Consider the following 20,269-nt stretch of genomic DNA (forward strand, 5'->3'; position numbering starts at 1 on the left):
CGGTCAGTCATATCTGATATAAAAGATCTACGACCGTGAAGATCTGTGATCACAAACACCATAAACTTAAACAAATTACCTGCCAATAATCAGAAATAACTTTATTTCTTCAATGTTTCATTATGTGTTGACACAGATGACTTTATGATATTTATCATTGATACAACAACAATGTTAATGCTCGCTGACGCCAGAAACGGATAAATCGGCTTTTTGAAGCGGTTCAAAAAATGCTTGCGGAAATGTATGGATATGCATCACCAATAATGAGGCCTTCTCAGGTAGACACAATCGCTTTATGCAGCCTTGCGAAGTCAGCATCTAAATGTTGTTCCAGTTTATCTTTCATTAGGGTCTATTTTATATCATTTCAATTCGTACAGTGCAATCCTTTTTGCGTTCTGTCTTGTAGCACCATGTTTCACTGTGTGCAGGCGGCATAGAGGTCGGCAAAATAAAATCATAGATGTCATTCGCGATATTTCACCGCAGTAAGTGTCTACGCCGGTTACAACGTTGGTAAAATCATTTCACGACGATAAATAAAAACTAGCCGCTTATTTAGTTAGAGACCAATGAAAGAAATCAGCTGGCCTGACTACAGACTCCTTTATGACAGGCTTCACAGTGAGCACTTTCATGCGGCCCATTGACTTTGCCACTGAACACCGAGGATCTGTTCGTTTGACCCAGGTCTTCTCTGTAGCATTTCATGCGGATATTTCTAACCAGTCTCTCAATCAGAACATCGATGTTTTCCAACGGGAAGTTCGGATCCTCCCACTGAGCCTCGGTGCATCTCCGGCACTTCTGTTTGTAGCGTCGCACTTTAATGGTTCCCCGATTCCTGGCTGCGTTCAGGTGGAAATGGAACAGAACCTGCACTCTTTTAGAGCCCCAGCCTTTTTTACAAAGAGAACACTTGAACCTATGAATGAAATGGAGAATCGTTCAGTTTAGTGCACTCTCGTACTTTCAAGACCGCTCTTCAGTACAGTAGGCATTGTGTTTTAATGATTAATGGTTTTTCTCAGGTCGACGGCATCTGGCAGTATTTCTAAACGCTTAGTTGACATGCGCCGAAAATGGAACTGATAACTACTGTAAACTATATATAGCAAGTTAACAATAATAGATTGCATGTGACAACTGAGCGCATGTTTATGTTGATGCACGTAAGGAACCATAAAAATATACCACAAAGCGTCCCATTTTAGCGAACGTCTTCCAAACGGTAACACTTTACAGTTCATCGCCTTGGAATTATTAGGTTCTGCCTGCATTCTGAAATATAGAACTTCAACGTTTTTGCATTGCATAAAAAAGTTCCAATTTGTTAACAATTGTTAAGTAGCTACCGTTAATAATGAAAACCACATCTAAGGTGTTAGTTATGATATTAACTCATACGTTACTGAAACCAAAAGATCTGTTGTATTATTTGTTATATTACTTAGTGGATGTGATCTTGCATCATCCAACAATGAACATTTGCAGTTTTATTAACTAGCGTTAACAAAGCAGTATTGCTTATTGTAAATAATGCATTGACTAACATTAACTAATGGAACCGTATTTTCATCTACCTATCTATTTTTCATATTTTTCATATCTTTTTCTGTGGTAGAGTTGTGCTCTTACTGCGCGAAGGAGCCAGAAATGTACTGTTGCCAGTCACGAGCCGGTCTGTGTTCCTCAATCGTCTCATCGATTTCAATGTTCCAGCTGTCGTCGTGAAGCTCGCTTATTTTCTCCTGTAAAGAACCGTTCCACAGCGAAATCATGTCTGTTTCCCGACTGAGATCTCAAAAGGAAGATACTCTGCCTCGCTACCAATCCTCTATATAAGCTGCTCGTTTCTCGTTTCCCTAAAAACGAAACTGAAAGTAACAAGTATCTGTTTTCTACAACACAAGAGTGAACATGCTTTAAGTCTAAGAGACAGTGAATGAGGATTATGGCAGAAGAAGTGATTTAATGCTAAAAAAAAGGATTTATTAGCTATTTTACTGTATTCGAACGGAACCTTCCCAATGTCTAAACCAACAACCAGAAGTTTAGGATCTGCATTTCTTCAACGCACAAAGCTTGCGACAAATATTTTTATTTCTTCCTGAAGCGCAAATGAGATACAAATTGCGCATATTTAACCTAAAATGTGAAATCATAACTAGTCCAACCAGCCGTTTCTATCAAATAATGTTGGATGACAGAGTTTTTTCTTTATGGCTCTTTCTAAAGTATTTAGGAAATTGCACAAAGTTCGTTATATATATAAATAAGCAGCTGATTTATCAACGTGGACAGTCAAGAAACCGTTTAGAAAGTTACAGGAAGAAATGGTTATTACAGTTGTACCTCCATCTACTGGACAGCACGGCATATGTGAAGGGTTAGTCTTTTTGCGTTTTCTTGTTTAAGGGTAGGTTTGACAACAACAGAAATGACTCACTGTACTTCTGCAACTACAGGGAGGTCATTTTTAATATAAAACATGTATGCACAATAAGTGTCCTTTATGAAATATGGAGAAGTACATAGTACGTATAGGCCCCGTTTCACAGCCAGGGCTTAGCCTAAACCATATCTATATCATATCTATAAACATATCTTAGAAAAAAAAAGTGAGTATGTGTATGTTAAGACAAAACAAAAGCACCAACAAGGTCACTTTAGGACTAGGCTCAAGCTTTGTTTGTGAATCCTGAGGATGGGGCACAACATTTTAGTTGTTACTGATTATAAATGACATTATGAAAACGGCACAATCATATTATAATCTAGATTATCATTTCAGGTAATGTTTTCCGATATTACTTGTTTGCAGATTTGAATGTGATAATTATGAAAACAACTATGAGAAATGTAATATATCCCATCATGGTACTGCGTATCAACATCGTGAAATGCATAAAGCCTAATATATTTTTTCAGGGTTTCTCAGACTAACGTAAATGAAACAATTGCAAGGGTTTTCGACGGTTGATGAATAGAAACGTCAGATTAACATGAAATAATGCATAGCAATGATTTTACTTGTTTGCAGATTTGAATGTGATACTTATGAAAGCAACTATGAGAAATAAAATATATTCCATCATGATATTGCATATCAACATCGTGAAATGCATAAAGCGTAATATATTTTTTCAGGGTTTCTCAGACTGACGTAAATGAAACAATTGCAAGGGTTTCGTCGGTTGATGAATAGAAACGTCAAATAAACATGAAATATGATTTTGATGCAATTAAATGGTTTGACAGCACTATATTCTTTGTTTATTCTTATATATTAATCAACATCGACAGTGTTATTGACCTGAGATGAATTAACACACCTTCAAGTTTGCAACTTTATAACAAGTTTACCGAATAAGCCGGGCTTATTTCAGTAAGTCTGGCTTATTTTGAACCAAATCAACCGATAATGGACGGATTGACGGTTTTATGAAACAGCCCCCGGTAGACAACAGAAAAGCGACACCGTTCTTGACCTAAATAATGACACTATTGTCATCTGTAGAGCTCTTTAGATCTGAATATTCTTAATAACTGAAGAACACTATTGCACAACACCGAAGACCTACTTTAGCGATACGGCGGTCGATGGAAAATCAGCCACGATGAACACTTAACCAGCAGTTTTCTAGATCGAAAGGAAACATTTCACTATAAACCGAGAAAAAAGTGAAACCTGCGTGGATACAATCAGCCCACCATTTTTTTAAATAGGCCATATCGCGCTTCTCATTAGATATTCAGGACGGGCCTGTGTGGGTGCTGGAAACTCTTCGCCGTGCAGCTCACAGTCATGCTTTGTCTGCATATTTTTGCGGTTCGAAATGTTAGGTTTTGATGCTGGTTTCTGAGAGAAAAAGCTTTTCGTTTTCTCCGGCTCTCGCTTTTTAAAACACGCAGTGTGTGACTCCATCAACACTCCTACTCGTACATCTGATGTTATCTCCGCCGGCCTTGCTCGTGCGAACCTCGCGCGGAAGTAAACAAAATCAAACGCTCTCTGCTGTTCGGGAGGATGCGTAAAGTCTCTTTTTAGCGTCGCTCGTGATCAAAAATGACAGACTGCGTCGAGTTTGTATGCATTTTATGAGATCCCTTCATGGCTGTACATTCATGCGTGGTACAGAACTCGTTCGCGTACGATATTTACACACAAACAGTGCAATAATCAGCACGTACAAATTTACATAAACACACAAACTGCTGTGACTTACGTTTTAAGATAAATAGTGTTAGGATACACAGTAGCGCATAAGAGATTGGTAACAGGAGAACGGCAAAATCTAAAGTCGTATGTAACGTCGAATGTAACGGCACAAAAATCTGTCCTCGAGTTGAAGTATTAGTCTTGCGTGTACCACAAATGGCGCGAGTATGAGAAATAATACTCTTGTGGTTGCAACTTGGGCTTATTGGAAAAAACGTGCCTCTGTATTTTTGCAAAAATGCGCCTATGCATGCACCTCGCTGCAGTTTCCATGAACGCTAGTGTTAGTAAAACACCAACAGCTTGAATTTCGTTTTTATGACTAAAAGGTCAGATCAATCGGTTTTTCGTGCAGGTCTACTAGCGATACCATGACCTCGAAACACTTTCACCACGGCGCATGAATTGTAATTGTGATGCATTTGCATCACATATTGTAATTAGTTTCACATGCATGGTGTATGTTACAAAGCGAAAGACTTGCTTGTTTCAGCGAATGCATTTTTACCCTCATGTTTGCTTTAATGAACACCATAGTTAACGATGTATGATCTTTTCAAATGCAGTACTGGGTAGTAACTGATTACATGCGTGCTGGATTACGTAATCATAATTACGTAATATTACATGTGAAAAACACATAATCAGACTGCAGTTGCTTTTTACTGACTACATGATTTTATTATATTTGCACAATAGCATTAAATTCCTTTGTATCTTTTAAACTTTCATACGGTCTACCACCATCGCAGATTTTATCGCGATATTTCTAACCTCAGCGCTGAAACGGAGCGGACACGGTCATCTTAGCGACTCACTTAATTGCATATGCACTTAAGTTTCCCTAGTTTTTCAGATACAACATTTTCGGAGAGCATTTAAAACGAATCGCGCAACCGTAAGTTACAATAAGTTTTGCGGTAGTCGGTTTACTGGTATTTGCACGGTTATTTACCGTTGCATTGCCGATAAAACACCCGTCGAAATTTACGCTTTTATGGGATAGCACGCTTACTAATGTGACAAAATTTAATAAATCTGGTCCTATATTATCTAAATTGTGTAATGTAATGGATTATGTCGCTAACTTATGTCTTACGCTTTTCTAGCCAAGGTTTTTTTTTTGTCTTGTTTCCAGGCAACATATCTAGAATTAAAGAAGGATTATAGAGACGATTTTGTCTTGTTTTCAGAAAAAAATAGTTTTTACATTAACCAAGCGAAATAATGTGCCAATGGGGTAAGCATCGTTTCCTATTTAAAATAATAGGATAATAATAAAATAATATCTTTTTTACCAGAAAACGACAATTTGAAAGTAATCTATCCAGCACTTAACTTTTTAGCGCCACCTACAAGATATTTTATTAATGGACTGCTGCGACACGCACACAACAACCAACCTAGTAAAATGTGGCCAAATTCACGCTCATCCGTTTTAGGCCGAACCGAACGTCCTTTAGCACCCCTCATTGGACATTCGTGAAACGAAGCGACATGCTATGATTTTGCAGACAAGGCACGTTCTTTCCGATGAGCCGGGGGTTGTGTTTATACTGTACAAATATACCTCTGGCTTCTTTAAGGGGCTTCTGTGGTTAGCACCTCAATATGACTCAGTGTTAAACTCTGTGTCACGTTTACAGCATCTTTATGAACTCGTTAACAGCGAGGAGATGACTTGCAGTATTTAACAGATTGTTATCGTGTAATTACTAGAAAAATCGTAGTCTTGAGATTTCTACCCGCTCTCAAAAAAAAACGAACAAACTCCCAAATAGTATATATTAGGTTTACATGAGCAAACATCAAAATGGACTAAATTTAGTGGACAATGCACGATATGGTTTTATGAGTCAGACTTTCACTTAATAGCAGGTACTTGCTGTTTACTTCTCATCCGCCCACTCTGTGGCTGTTTTTGCTGAGGGAAAATGATGGCAGCATATTCCACTCCGTCCTGGGCCTTTGATGTCGCCTCGGCAGGTTTTACTCTGTCATCTCTTTCGGGTCTGTTTTGAAAGTCTAACTCTCCATACTCCACACAGCTGACGAACACAGCACCGGATGTCCCACACTGCCCCTGCTAACAGCCCAGGACATGACACACAGAACGGGAAGAAAACAAAGCTGAAGTGTAAGTGTAAATAACGAAATAAAGAGGACATGACGTACCGGTTGTGTTGATCTGTTGCTGTGAAGTGGTGGGGTTTCTGTGTCTGAGAAAACCGTACAGTTACAGTCAGCATGCTTTTTTAACACAATAAAAATTGAGTAACTTTTTATTTTTAAAAAAAAAAAAAAAAAAAAAAAAAAAAAATATATATATATATATATATATATATATATATATATATATATATATATAAAAATAAAAAAATAAAAAGTTACTCAATTTTTATATATATATATATATATATATATATATATGAAGTGGTGGGGTTTCTATGTCTGAGAAAACCATACAGTTACAGTCAACATGCTTTTTAACACAATAAAAATTGAGTAACTTTTTATTTTTAAATTATATATATATATATATATATATATATATATATATATATATATATATATATATATATATATATATATATATATATTCTGTGTCTGTCATGGGGATATGTGGGGGACTTCTTGCTATTTTAATAAATCTATACATTTACTCCATCGTATTTTTCTTTTAAGATATTAAGATTTTCCCTCTATTTAAATTTTATTTGTAACACAATGCGATACACCGCGTGTGTGTGTTTTTTTAAATACTGTGTATCAAATGTGTCTTCTACCGTATTCAATTCTCCATATTCAAAAGCAATAAACCACTCAATAAGATTTTTTACAGTACTGAGCAAACGTTAAATGTCAACCCTGTTACTGTGGTTTTTAAAGCAATTGAAAATTAAGAAATGTAGAAATCTAGTTTAACGATTTCAGCATTTAAGTCTTGTAAAAACTAAAGAGTAAATCTTCAATCCTGTTACTTTTCTGAAAGCTTAATTATATACTAACGTTCATAAAAAGTTAGGAGTGTCTTTAAGTGTTAAGCGATTTGATCGAAAATACAGTAAAACAGCAATATCGTGAAATATTTATATTAATATTGTGAACTAAACTGCTTCCTATGTGAATATGTTTTAAGATGTAATTTTATCCTGCGATTACTCCACTCTTCAGAAACCGCCCTAATATGCTGATTTGTTGCATTTTAAACATTTGAATTATTAGTTTTTGCTGCATTAAAAATTGGATTAAAAGAGCAGAATTTATTTGGAATAGAAATCTTGTGTAGCGTTATGTCTTTACAGTCAGTTAGGATCAATTAAATGCATCCTTGCTGAATATAAAATGCGCATTAAAAATGCACAATTTTTTTTTTTTACTGTAAAATCAGCTGTTTCATACAGTAAAAATAAGACATTTGATAGAAAATAATGCAAAAATACTACATTACCTGGTTTTCTTGGATAGGTCCTAAAATGCCAACACAATATGCCCACAAAAAGACATATAAATATTATGACTGTTGCACTGAAGAAAATGAAGAAGGGTCTTTGCTCTGATAGTTTAGGTGCATTAGTCGCAGCATGATCATGTACAGCTGTGGTCGTTGTTTCTGAAAGAACAATCTCTGTTTTAAAAAGTTTACGCAGCACTCATGCAATCGCATTAACGTTAAATAAAACGTTTCAACCCAACAATTACGACAGCATTTCACTATTAGAAACGGACTCCGCAGACTGAGACGTACCTGTTGTTTTATTGCCTACTGTGACTTTAATATAAATTTTATTGCTCTCAATAAGAGGCTTAAAACCGCTCGAAAGCACAGCAACGTGATACGTCCCTTCGTCCTCCAGCGTGAGATTTGTGATGTGTAGCGTCACAGTGCTGTTTTCCACATCACTGAGCGCAAACTTTTCTTTACAGGGGCTGATTCGCTTGCAGCTTCCTTTCTTCATCCCATTTATGTACAGGGCAGGCTTATCGGAGACCTTGCTGAAGAGAGGCTCTTGTAAAGTAAATTTAACAATGATGTTTTCTTCCGATGTACCATTGACGTGGGTCGATTCCACTGAAAAAAAACACTTGGTCACTCCAACAGAAGGATCATTAAAGACAGTTTAATGGCGGCTTCGTCAATGAAGGCATCTCTTTTTTTCTCAACGGCTTTATTGGTAGCCAAGCTTCAACCTACATTTGTGTCTGTATGTCACGAAGACTGCAATCTCGAACCGTCTGCGTCGTGGTGTTTCTTTTCGGCGTTAAATGAACGTGCTACTGTTATCTCGCTACTGATGGTACGATACAGGTATGAAACTCTTCAAAAGGAGAAAGAGCTGTTGTTTTGCAGACCTCGCTCACATTTTCCGTGAGTCAAAGGAAATTTCTAGGTACTTCAATTGTCTCGGGTTTTTTTTGTACGATATAACAAATCCTTTCAATAAACGTGGCTAAAAAGAGTTCGAATACTTAAAAGCACAATGGATTTATGGTTCAAAATGATTTTGATGTTTGATATATGATTATCACATATCAAATATCGAATCACAATACGTCAATACAGTTCATTTTTAAGCGTTTGCTCCAATCTTAGTGCACAAAAGCATCCGATTTCCTAGGTTTGTGTCGTCCCTTAATGCGAGAAACATTTTGGGCGAAGTTGAAGTGAAAATACCGTACAGATCAACAGCCAGGAACGAGAACTCAACCCCGAGGAAAGACACAACCCAGAAACGAGCGTGACCTCTTTTACTCACCGTTGAGAATCAAGCACAATATGAATGAAGAAAGTAAGAGTTTCTTCTTGAGGTCACACTTCATGCTGCAGAAGGAAAGGAGCAAGTGAACGCAGGCAGCCACTGGAGATGCAAACGTCTTCCCGTTTCTGCTGATTTATGCTTTGCACTAACATGCTGCTTAGAAGAAAACCTACGTCTTTAGGGGGAGGTACAGACAGGAAACGAATGTCATTGCACTTTTTAAATATATATATATATATTTTTCACTTTCAGATTTTTAGAAACTAGAACATGGAAGTGGCGACAAATTAAATAAAATTAAGTATAATAAATAAATGTAATATTAAAATTAATAAAAAACTAATTAATAAAAAATAAATTAATCAGTACATAAAAATTTTAATTATTATTAACAATAATAGCAACAATAACAAAATCTAGAGGTGATTTAAAAAAATATATATATATATAAATTTATAAAAACTGCATTCTTTTTTGTTTCTGTTTTTAAGGAGGCCTGTAACATATTTGGATTTTTCTTTCTTATTAATATTATTATTATTATTATTATTTTTTTTTTGTCAAATCATTTCACCGCTCATCACATGCTCAGAGAATCTCACCACAAGACCACCGACAGACCACCTTGAGTTTCACAATCCCACAGAGGAAGTGCTGGGGTTACTTTAGAGCAGACGCCTGTGTGAAAATTGCCACAAAACAGACTTGAAATGATAACGCTTAAAACATCTTCAAACAAAACAAACGTGAAAAAAAAATCATACCCAAAACCAAACATTTATGTAAAAAATTCCCTTGCGGGGTTGGACTATTCAGATAAAATCTACCCTCACTGGACGTATATCAGCTCGGATTTATTGTTTAACTAATGTCCTCCAGACTCAACATTAAATCATTTATTTAATTCTAGAAATCAGACGTAAACCTCTTTTACCACTGATCTTAACGTCTGAACGCACTTTTTTGAGAACTACTTGACGCCCATGACGCCACGACGCTACACAGTTACCCGGATGAAACCGAGTTGTTATGACAACCACGGTAAAGCAGTAAACCGAAAGCGGCGCAGCGCACCGAGCGTTTCATTCATGGACGCGGGAGCGAACACGTACCTCATTAGACCGAATTATAAAGACAAGTGAGACGACCGCCTTCCGTTTTGATCGTGTGGCGATTAACTTAGCCGGCTAAAATAGCAGCTAGCTAAGCTCGAGGCTGCCTTCCTGACGAAGCGTTTAGGTAAAAATCTCCATTTAAATTATCCCCACAGGTTCAAGGCAGGGGTGGCGAAAGAGCACATCCGAGAAATCCTGAGGGAGCAGCTGTATGGAGTTCAGTACAATCCCGAGGAGGTTCCCACGTTATCCAGGTCTTTAGCAGACGCTATTAAAAACAGGCTGAAAGGTGAGAGGCACTGCTCTGTTTCTGACTGACAAAAGTCCTAGACTAGAGTAATGAACGGTACTTTTTGGCATTTGAGGGGGTAAAATTTAGTTTACTCGTGTACAAAACAACATAATAAGTAGTTTAACGGCGTAATATTTAATATTTTTGGTATCTGTCGGTCACAAATTTATAAGACACAAGTGTACGCTTTGTTATGAATACGTTATATATGAAAACATTTCAAAGTAGTAAGAATTTATAAAGCCAGGAATTGTTATGATAACTTCAATCAGTATAATTTAGTTTAAGCCCCTTACGGTGTATATAAACTACAATTTCTTCAGACACCTTTAAAGTTAAAATTACAGAAAAACACTTATGCAAAACAGGCTCAGGTTAAAATAATTTTACATTTTACTATGTATGAAGAATAATAATTGGGTATAATATTCCAAAAACATATGTGGTGTCTTAATCATTTTGGGTTTGACCGTGTACACGTATTTATTCAATTAAATTATTTAACTAAATTGTGACCTTTATGTCTAGTAGTTTTATTAATGTTGAAAATAAATAAATAAATAAATAAATAAATCCTTTGTCTGATTTCAGCAGTCGGTATCTGAATTTAAGAAAAATAATTTTACACACAATCGAGCATGGACACTTTTTGGCTAAGCTGTGGTTTTGATGCCTGTGTTTTCAGACGTGGGCTTCGACAGATACAAGCTCATCGTGCAGGTGGTGATTGGAGAGCAGCGTGGAGAAGGAGTCAAGTAAGAACGACGCTTCTTAGGAAAATGAATGAATTGTGCAATCAGCAAGGTTTCGAGCAGACCCATCACGCCCGAGACGGGTCTTCAGATGTTCAGCTGTGACCTTTTTTGGTTGTTTGTCGCGTAACTTTTGTAGTTTGTAGTGATCAACCCACGTGGAATAAGATGAAGTCTGACTCCGGCTTTTTTTTTGTAATTTTTTTAAATATACACACACACACATATATATATATATATATATATATATATATATTTTTTTTAATTGCACATGATATTTAAATATCAGATTTAATTTTTGAATGTATATTTTTGATGTTTGTGTGATTATTGTTTTGGACAGGATGGCTGCACGCTGCTTCTGGGATGCAGATACAGACAGCTATGCTCAAGATATATTTATGAACGTAAGTGAGTAATAATTTTTTGAATCGTGTGATTTTTTTTTTTCATCGCTTACGTTATCGTTTTTCCATTCTTTTTCTAACAGGACAGCTTGTTCTGCGTGGCCGCTGCGTTTGGTGTGTATTATTACTGAAGACACACAGGAGACGTGCCGAGGACCAAACATATGATTGTATGAGATATTTAATAGCGTCACTGTTTTTTGCATCAATCACATCCATGTTTGTTTGTCTGAATCGCTGTATGTTTTTTTTTCTACGTTACCGTCTTTTGTCAAAGTTGTTATTTTCATCTTAATAAATAGTTATATACAATACATACATTTGAATCGTATTATTTAATTATATGTGAACCTGAACCACAAAAGCAGTCATTAATGTCAGTTTATTTTTTAAAAATAATTAATTAATTAATATATAATCTTTCCATTGATGTATGGTTTGAAAATCTGGAATCCAAGGGAGCAAAAAAAAAAATTAAAGTTAAAGTTGTCCAAATGAAGTTCTTAGCAATGCATATTACTAATGAAAAATTAAGTTTTGATATATTAGAGGTAGGAAATTTACTAAATATCTTTATGGAACGTGATCGTTACATAATATCCTAAGGATTTTTGGCATGAAAGAAAAATGTAAAATTGTAAAATACATCCCAGTGATTGTTTTTGTGCTCCAGGGTCACATAATATCATCCAACAACATATTATAATAGCTTCAACAATCGCTTGCATGGATATGAATGCTGCGTTAATTAAAAGAATGATATTATAATAGTTAAATGTGTAAGGGTGCCCCCTACTGATTCATAATTTGACTTTGTCTCCGTACTGCAGAAGATTTCTGAACGGCCTTTGTGCCTGCAAGGATTTTTATTGTGTTTTGTTCAAGAAAATCAGCGGTTACGATTTCAGGCAACTCGTTTCAGTGGAGATAAGCATCGTTTCCCCCAGCGTACTCCAAAAATTTGAGTCGCTGTTGATGAGATGTATATTTGTGTGATGAGACCGGTGTCCTTTTCGCTGCCCGTCGGTCACTGGCCTTTTGTTAGTCCGTGTTGTTGAGTAGTGTCAGTGCCATCTCTGGTCTGACAGTGATGGAATAGCGTAGAAAGCCCGCGGGTGTGAAAATAACCACCACAGATGAAAACAGATCATAGTCTCTCAAACTAACCATAAACACTCTGAGCACGCTGAAAATTGCACTTAAGTGGTCAGGTTTCAGAAAAAAAAACTGCATTATTGCAAATATCGAATTGTTAAAGGTTTGAATGAAGGGTTCTGAATAGTTTTAGCTCTTAGGATTTTTGCTTTCGACAGTTACATTAAAGAAGCCTTGTATTATGTTTTATTCTGCAGAATAAAATGGCAAAGAAATGCATTTACTTATTTTTGTTCGTTAAAGTAAAACATTCGAGATTTGATGCTTTTGTTATTTTGATAAGTGATGAGCTGAATTTTAGTTTTGATAAGCTTATATATATATATATATATATATATATATATATATATATATATGTATATATATATATATATATATATATATATATATATATATATATATATATATATATATATATATATATATATATATATATATATATATATATATATATATATATATATATATATATATATATATATATATATATATATATATATATATATATATATGTATATATATATATATATATATTATATATATATATATATATATATATTATATATTTTTATTATAATTTTTTTTTTTTTTTTTTTTTAACGCTAATATAATTTTCAAATCCAATAAGCCATCATTAAAAACTAAAATAAAACAGAAAGACACGTAAATAAAATAATAATAATTTTAAAAAAAATCAAAAACTGCTTCAATATTTTTCTGAAGGCTAACGTGTTAAGACTTCTTGAGTCTTGAGCATGATACGGAGATGGACATACATTCAGGGAGCACAAATCCCAGCTACTCATTTATTAAAATGATTTCTCCTACAGATCTGGCATGCTGAGGATATCCTACCATGATGATATCTTACCATAGTAACTGATTTATTTGCCAGTTCCATAAATATAGATTTTATCTATGAGGGAAAACAATATATTTTTAATAAAAATGGCATCTCAGGCTTTGATCAGTCTTGTCTGATCAGAGCTCATCCGTTAAGATTAAAGTGACCCAGAATTCTGAAACCTTATGAAGAACAATTATTGTTCATGTAGGAGCACAGCATATCTCTTTGTGGCTTTTAGCATCTCTTCAATAAAATTCTCAGGGACATAATAACCTTGTCTTTCCAGACTCTTATTTACCTTACCTTAGTGAACTGTGTGATTATCCATCCATCTTCCCTTTATATCCGGACTAGCGCCAAAGCCACTTTTATACATTTCATAAAAAAGGCGCATTTATGCTATTATGGATGTGTTTGAGTTACTGTAGATATCAGCAAATGGTTTGAAAACGTTTGCAGAGCGATACATTTTATTTACGAAGCTTGTCACGAGAAGAGTTTCACAATCAGAGATGTTATACACTATTAGACAATAAAAATAAAACATTTGATCCTAAAATAAAGCTTTGCTGGTATATCGTCTATGAACGTTCCATGTAAACCTATATAATCGCCGAATATGAATTATTTTTATACACTGACATGAAATGGATCGCGTAAACGGTCTCTATATGGCTGGTCGTTTCCATGCTGAAAATAATGTGCATTGACAAGTCATGGATGTGCTTTAAGAAACATTTCCATATGGAAGGATCAGCGGTTAGCATTGACATTTTCTTCATGTCAGATGTGCATGGTTCATGTCTGCAGTATTTGCCCTCAGCCTTTAGCATGAATTAGCCTTCTGTCTTATTCCTCTTTCTGTTAGCCTGCAAGAAAATGTAAATTGTTATCTTTATCTAATGTGAAACGCCATATTTTAGGTCACTCAGTTGCTCGGCAAATGAATTATTGAAACGTCTTGCACTATAGAGCCAAAAACACAAGTAATATTCAGCGGATTCACGAAGATTGCGCCGCTACTCTGAAAACACGCAGAAAAGAACGCTATCAATAGGCTTAACTAATGTTACTTTTAGATATTTTATTATCGAATTTCATTGCAAATCTTTACACAACCGTTTATGTTTGAATCCGATCCTGGTTGCACAGAGTTTTTCAGTCTAGTTCGACATAATAACGTTTCTGATTGCGTATTAGCGATGGGGATTTTTTCTGCAGATTACGCTTTACACCGGTAGGTGGTGATCTTTTGATTCAGTTGTCTATTTAACTGATTTTAAATTCATTCTGGAACAAAATAAATGTATAGCATGGTAATATATACGTTGAAGTGTCTTGGCGTAATAGGTCTGCTACGCTAATGCTGTTTGATCGAGATCGAAACATCATTTTTGAAAACTGTTATGTTATCTGTTTTTGCAAATGAACTCCACAGCCAATATATCCACAACATGCTTCTTTGAGCGTGTAAGAAATACTGCTGCTGCACATATAATATACACGAAATAACCCATACGTAGCATACTTGAAATCGCCCCATAGCAGATCTGCACAGGAGGAGCTGGGGAGGTAGAGGGTTTCTGTAGAAAATGATTGGCTGCTGATTCAAAAAGTAACCAATCAGCATTGCAGTTTGAATTATTATGTGATTATACCAGAAACTATTAGCCTATTAGCCAGGACTTTGTATCGATGCAACAATTCCGCTGCTTTTTTGGAACCGTTTGGATAAGACAAGTAGCTGCCAATGCATGTTGTGTAATATTAGCGTCTTGCTTATTAACCTGTTCTATAGATATCATAGCAATATCATATGGGCGAAAATACCGTAAAAACTTTGATACTGTACATTCAATCACAGCCATTATATTACAGAACTTTTGCTCATATAATAGCCTATTGCTTCAATTTATATGGCAGAATTTGTTAATGCAGGATTTTATGTAAATGGCTGTAGTGTCATGACACTAATTTGAGAAATTCAGATTTTTAAATTGACTTTTTCATGTATAATAAGATCAAACATAATTGGGGGCTCGGTCTTTGACAGCACCGTAAGTGAAGAACGTCGTCTTGAAATGAATTTTAGTAGATACTGGCAGCCAGTGCAAGAAACCTGAATGGTTTTATAATGAGACAATTTTCAGTGGATTAAAAACAAGCTGGTCTGCATCAATTATGCGCTCATTGGAAAATATGCTGATTAGCCACAAAAAAAGAGAATATATGAGTCACAGATTATTAACACTTGATTGATCTAAAAAAAATCACCAAACCATGTATTTTACACAAATGTGTTTATACAACAATCATTTAAGTTTAAGTTTATCGTTTATGGGATTGGATTTATGCATCTTTTCCGAAGCTGTAGAGTTGATTTAAAGCACTGACAATGAAGACAAGTTCTTTTCTTATGAGAAGGTGGTCTTATTTTCCTGGCACTCATCGATATCACAGTCTTCTCCTTCAGTGGTGACAGTGCCGTTGCAGGGTGGGACGTCACTCAGGGTGCTGCGTACTGTAACCCTCGTCATGCTCAGAGAGTGCTTCCTTGGGACGGGACGCCATTTGTGGTGACACATCACCTCTTTAAACATCTCCCTGAAACGGGTGGACATGAGGTTGTAGAGGATCGGATTAATCGCCGAGCTCAGATAGAAGAAGACCCCGGAGATGACGTGGACGTATTCATAGATCTGGAAAATCTTTATGTGTTCACTGCTCTTCTGGTCCATGAAGCTCCACATAAGTCGATCGGTGTGGAACGGAGCCCAACAGATGCCAAACATGACCACTAGGACAACTGAGGAGAAAACAGTAATTCTCAGGGTATCACAAGCTGTTAGTGCATAGATAAGTTGCAAAGACTAAAGTCTCAAAACCAAAGAGATATTCTTTATAAAAGTTAAGAGTCGACCACACCTTCTTAAAACAGCTTATTTAAACATGGCCCCACTTATGGTGGATCATTTTTATAACCCCGCACCAAATGTTTAGGCAAAGAAAGAAGGCGAAATTGTGTTTCTTTGGACTTCCAAAAGAGGACATAGCCAATTTGAATAACTGAATACACGCTGAATAGCTGGCTAATCTGAGAACGGTGAGCTTTGTAGAAATCGACATTTCAGAAAGACGGGGCTTAGAGAAGAATCAATAATGTAGAGTACATGGAAAATAATGTGCTTTTTAAAACTTAAACCGCATAAACACATAACATTACGCCAAATAATATTCTTTTTTATATCCTTTAAATAATTTAATAATAACCCAAAATATTCATTCAAATTTCTTATTAAATTTTTTTCTAGCATGCTTTCTGGACCCTACTGAATGCTATTCTGCGTTTTAGTGTATAAAGCCTCAGAAATGTGTATGCTTTGCCTTGTCACTGATTACTTGAATAAATCGAGGGAAAGCAAATACACATTTTCACACTCTTCGAAAAGTGGTGCTGAGTGCTGACACATCCAATTTAATGCTAATAACAGCCAGAATTGGATATGACTAAGAGTTCTTGAAAGTAAGGTTTTCTATGCGACGGGGAAGACTTCATTAAAACAGCTTGTGAAAAACCTTACATCACATTACCTCAGAAAATTCACTGAATGCCTAGTGCTCTTTCGTTAGCAAGAAAAAGAAAGACTACCTACAGTGAATCATACATTGTATACATTCACTATATTAAACAATGATTTACATTTTTAACGTGTTAGTAAATGCTTTGTAGCATTAACCTAGTAATTATTTCATCATAATGCAGAGACTGCAGCCCATTCAGTGCATAAAACTCAAGATGTGTTTCAAAATGACTTAAAGGGATGAAGCAGGTCACGTAAGTTAAGAACACCCTCGCAGTGCAATATGATCTAAAACAACCAAGGCACTGTTATAGATGAGAATTGAGTTATTGGCCAGCTGGCCTACTTACACAACATTTTAGTGACCTGCTGGCGACGTGTTTTCTGCTGCTGACTGCGTACATTAGAGGAGCTGTCTTGTCCCAGACTTGCTTTTGCCTCCAGGACCTGCAACATCTTTTCGCGTTTTAGCTGCATGCCGATGAGCAAATACAGCACGCTGATGGTCAGCATGGGCAGGAGGAAAAACAGCAGAGTGGTGATTTGGATGATCAGGTTGTACATCCAACGTGGCTTGACCAGCATGCAGGTGGCGGAGGTGGACATGGCGCCTACTCCTTTCCCTTTGGGAAGAGGGAGGGTGAAGATACCGTGGAGGCTGGTGTTGGGAATGGAGCACAAAACAGACACGCTCCACACGCTCAAGATCACCCGTTTGGCGTGAGTGCGTGTCACGACATATTTGGCTCTGAGCGGATGGACCACAGCTATGTAGCGCTCCACGCTCAGCGCTGTTACATTCAGGATGGAGGCAAAGCAAACGGTCTCAAAGAGGAAGGTCTTAAAGTAACAGCCGCCTTTGCCGAAAAGGAATGGATAGTTACTCCACATTTCGTAGAGCTCCAAAGGCATTCCCAGAAGAAGCACCAGCAGATCCGAAACTGCCAAACTGAACAGGTAGAAGTTGGTGGGCGTCCTCATGACCTTGTTGCGAGCGATGACGATGCACGTAAGAATGTTTCCCACCGCTCCCACCAAAAAGATGAGCAGGTAGGTGATGCACACAGGCAGAAACACTGGGGAACGTCTAGGCCCCAGATATTTCTCCAGATACTCGTCCTGGTTGAGGCAGAACTCTTCCATTTCCACCTCACTGAGGTTCAACACTAGTGTTGTGTTGCACAGAAGATCTTGGATGCATCTTGATGCCGAGGAATCCGTTGAAGAACAGTTGGGTTCGGCGATCATTCTGGACCTAGTGAGGGAACATAAAAGGGTTGGAGACATCAGATAAGGAACATATTAGCTTGATGATCTTGGCAAATGGGGGAATGAGAACCTGCAGTTTTTAAATGTTAAATGTTAGGGAGAAGGCGCTCTGGAGAAATTGTGCTGTGTCAGATTTTTTAATTTACATTAAAATGTTATTTATTGTCATTCAAATATGGGGGTGTGGGGTTAGTAAGTTGATTTATACACAAAGCACACAAGCCGTAGGCGCCAGTTGGTCACTGATAGTATTGCAGAATTCATTCCCTGAGGTGAATCTGATTAGGTTCATCTTCCACTAACTCATGCATGCAGGCAACTGAGACAATATTGTCAAGGCTGTAATTTGCTCTAAATAATGAAACATTTTTAACGGAATATTGGTATGTTATATGGTCTGGTGTGTTGCAAGTACAATGCTTCCTAAAAATTCTGCAAGATTGATGCATGCACTAAAAACAGTTTAACAAAGCGAGTTTAGCAAGTGTTTGATTAAGGAGACACGGCATTATATATGCATGTGTGTAATTATATTTACATAATTAATATACACAGTACAGAATATATATACAGTACAGCACTAATATATATATAAATTGAAGGATGCACCGAATAGATACAGGTTCACAGAAATCGTTATAAGGAATGACAGAACATTTGAGAAGGACTGCTGATTCCCCAGCAGGGTCTGAGCTCATGGTCGAGCAGCGACGCTATTAGTGCAAGTATAGATGCGGTTACTGTCTTTGATGGGTTGGAGGAATGAAACAGAATGTCTTACATTTAGTTTAAGCTCGCATGATTACATCAGCACGTTCATTTGCCAATGCGGCTGGTATACAGCCACTATAATTCATCATTTTTTAAAGAAAGATGAGGACATCATAATAATGTGCTTTATTATGCTTGTGAAAATAAAGTACACCGTAGAATATTATTAAAAACAGTGTTTACTTTAACTTTTATTTTTATATCAAAAAACAAAGAACAGTTAAAATTCTAAATTTCTTTTCAATTCACTTTAAAATAAACGATTTGCAAGCACACACACACACAAAACACGCATATATATATATATAGGCTGTACATAAAGACTAGATTCATGCATTTATAAACCCAAATCATGCCAACAGGCTGTATATAGAAGCACAGACCATATTTAGTAATGTTTTGTCTGGTTTTCCCCCAATCACTTGCATTAATCAAGAGAAAATGATGCATGCCGTGTATTTTTTTTAGCATAATCGTGAGAGATCAACAAGTGTGTCAGACATTTACGCTCCACATAAAATCAGAAACAACACTGAGAGTCTGAAAACGGATCAGTCGGTCTCGAATCTAATCAACACACGTAAACCCTAGAGCATTTCATTAAAGAAGCCTCCCATTCCAATCATGCCACTACTATCTGCCATACAGCCATAAAATGATAATAAGATGTCTTTGAATAGATAGTCACTTACACTAGACACGCTATATCTATATTAACAAGAATCTTACCTTATAGTTTGGCACAATCCACTACGGTAAAAAAAGAAAATTAAAGGTGGAGGTTCTCCTCAGAAGCCCTGAGCTGATGTAAAAATGCTGTTCTAGTTAAAAGACTGATAGAAACCCATCACACATGTTATAATGAGAGTGTTTCCTTGGTTATACAGAGATACACAGTTACTCTCTCTCTCTCTCTCTCTCTCTCTCTCTCTCTCTCTCTCTCTATTCTGTATTTCATAGCAAGTCTTATTTAACCCTATGCAAGCATGAGCATTCAGTTTTGACCCTTTATTTTTCGTTCTTCACACTCTAACAGTTATTTCGCACATTGTACTGTTAGAATGTTTTTAATTGAGCTTATTGAGTTTGCCAGAT

The 20,269-nt window shown here is 36.3% G+C and overlaps 4 protein-coding genes across 5 annotated transcripts; 1 reads left to right on the forward strand and 3 right to left on the reverse strand.

The window, feature by feature from the left end:
* Nucleotides 1-75: 75 nt before the first annotated feature.
* On the reverse strand, nucleotides 76-3,411 carry LOC122327285 (receptor-transporting protein 3-like). The gene is made up of 2 exons (XM_043222515.1): nucleotides 1,642-3,411; nucleotides 76-928 (listed from the first exon to the last, which is right to left on the reverse strand). Exons 1-2 carry the CDS (start codon nucleotides 1,782-1,784, stop codon nucleotides 586-588), a joined length of 486 nt encoding a protein of 161 aa, XP_043078450.1. The 5' UTR covers nucleotides 1,785-3,411; the 3' UTR covers nucleotides 76-585.
* A 674-nt stretch (nucleotides 3,412-4,085) lies between these two features.
* LOC122327284 lies at nucleotides 4,086-9,137 on the reverse strand. Of its 2 annotated transcripts, none has more exons than XM_043222514.1 (5): nucleotides 8,983-9,137; nucleotides 7,974-8,297; nucleotides 7,677-7,838; nucleotides 6,401-6,444; nucleotides 4,086-6,308 (listed from the first exon to the last, which is right to left on the reverse strand). In XM_043222514.1, exons 1-5 carry the CDS (start codon nucleotides 9,044-9,046, stop codon nucleotides 6,090-6,092), a joined length of 813 nt encoding a protein of 270 aa, XP_043078449.1. In that variant the 5' UTR covers nucleotides 9,047-9,137; the 3' UTR covers nucleotides 4,086-6,089. The 2 variants fall into 2 exon arrangements, with proteins under 2 accessions (XP_043078449.1, XP_043078448.1); XM_043222513.1 differs by having other exon boundaries at nucleotides 4,086-6,311; nucleotides 8,983-9,136.
* An 816-nt stretch (nucleotides 9,138-9,953) lies between these two features.
* On the forward strand, nucleotides 9,954-11,865 carry dynlt2b (dynein light chain Tctex-type 2B). Its single transcript, XM_043223460.1, has 5 exons — nucleotides 9,954-10,123; nucleotides 10,256-10,389; nucleotides 11,078-11,147; nucleotides 11,488-11,551; nucleotides 11,635-11,865. Exons 1-5 carry the CDS (start codon nucleotides 9,969-9,971, stop codon nucleotides 11,680-11,682), a joined length of 471 nt encoding a protein of 156 aa, XP_043079395.1. The 5' UTR covers nucleotides 9,954-9,968; the 3' UTR covers nucleotides 11,683-11,865.
* Nucleotides 11,866-14,111: 2,246 nt separating this feature from the next.
* nmur1a (neuromedin U receptor 1a) lies at nucleotides 14,112-20,053 on the reverse strand. The gene is made up of 3 exons (XM_043222358.1): nucleotides 19,904-20,053; nucleotides 17,485-18,389; nucleotides 14,112-16,359 (listed from the first exon to the last, which is right to left on the reverse strand). The coding sequence occupies exons 2-3, from the start codon at nucleotides 18,380-18,382 to the stop codon at nucleotides 15,968-15,970; spliced, it is 1,290 nt and encodes a 429-aa protein (XP_043078293.1). The 5' UTR covers nucleotides 18,383-18,389; nucleotides 19,904-20,053; the 3' UTR covers nucleotides 14,112-15,967.
* Between the last annotated feature and the right edge of the window lie 216 nt (nucleotides 20,054-20,269).

This window comes from Puntigrus tetrazona, chromosome 22, assembly GCF_018831695.1.
Source record: "Puntigrus tetrazona isolate hp1 chromosome 22, ASM1883169v1, whole genome shotgun sequence".
Lineage (NCBI taxonomy): Eukaryota > Metazoa > Chordata > Actinopteri > Cypriniformes > Cyprinidae > Puntigrus > Puntigrus tetrazona.

What these genes read in the sequence shown, in the direction of transcription:
- LOC122327285 (XM_043222515.1), bottom strand. Translation starts at nt 1,784, where the DNA reads ATGATTTCGCTGTGGAACGGTTCTTTACAGGAGAAAATAAGCGAGCTT. An exon ending in ATTTCTGGCTCCTTCGCGCA is followed by an intron (nt 929 to 1,641) that starts GTAAGAGCACAA and finishes TTTCATTCATAG; the next exon opens with GTTCAAGTGTTCTCTTTGTA.
- LOC122327284 (XM_043222513.1), bottom strand. Translation starts at nt 9,046, where the DNA reads ATGAAGTGTGACCTCAAGAAGAAACTCTTACTTTCTTCATTCATATTG. An exon ending in GACCTATCCAAGAAAACCAG is followed by an intron (nt 6,445 to 7,676) that starts GTAATGTAGTAT and finishes CGGTTTTCTCAG; the next exon opens with ACACAGAAACCCCACCACTT. An exon ending in GCAACAGATCAACACAACCG is followed by an intron (nt 6,312 to 6,400) that starts GTACGTCATGTC and finishes CTGGGCTGTTAG; the next exon opens with CAGGGGCAGTGTGGGACATC.
- dynlt2b (XM_043223460.1), top strand. Translation starts at nt 9,969, where the DNA reads ATGACGCCACGACGCTACACAGTTACCCGGATGAAACCGAGTTGTTAT. An exon ending in AGACCGAATTATAAAGACAA is followed by an intron (nt 10,124 to 10,255) that starts GTGAGACGACCG and finishes TTATCCCCACAG; the next exon opens with GTTCAAGGCAGGGGTGGCGA. An exon ending in TATTAAAAACAGGCTGAAAG is followed by an intron (nt 10,390 to 11,077) that starts GTGAGAGGCACT and finishes CTGTGTTTTCAG; the next exon opens with ACGTGGGCTTCGACAGATAC.
- nmur1a (XM_043222358.1), bottom strand. Translation starts at nt 18,382, where the DNA reads ATGATCGCCGAACCCAACTGTTCTTCAACGGATTCCTCGGCATCAAGA. An exon ending in GCAGGTCACTAAAATGTTGT is followed by an intron (nt 16,360 to 17,484) that starts GTAAGTAGGCCA and finishes TTTTCTCCTCAG; the next exon opens with TTGTCCTAGTGGTCATGTTT.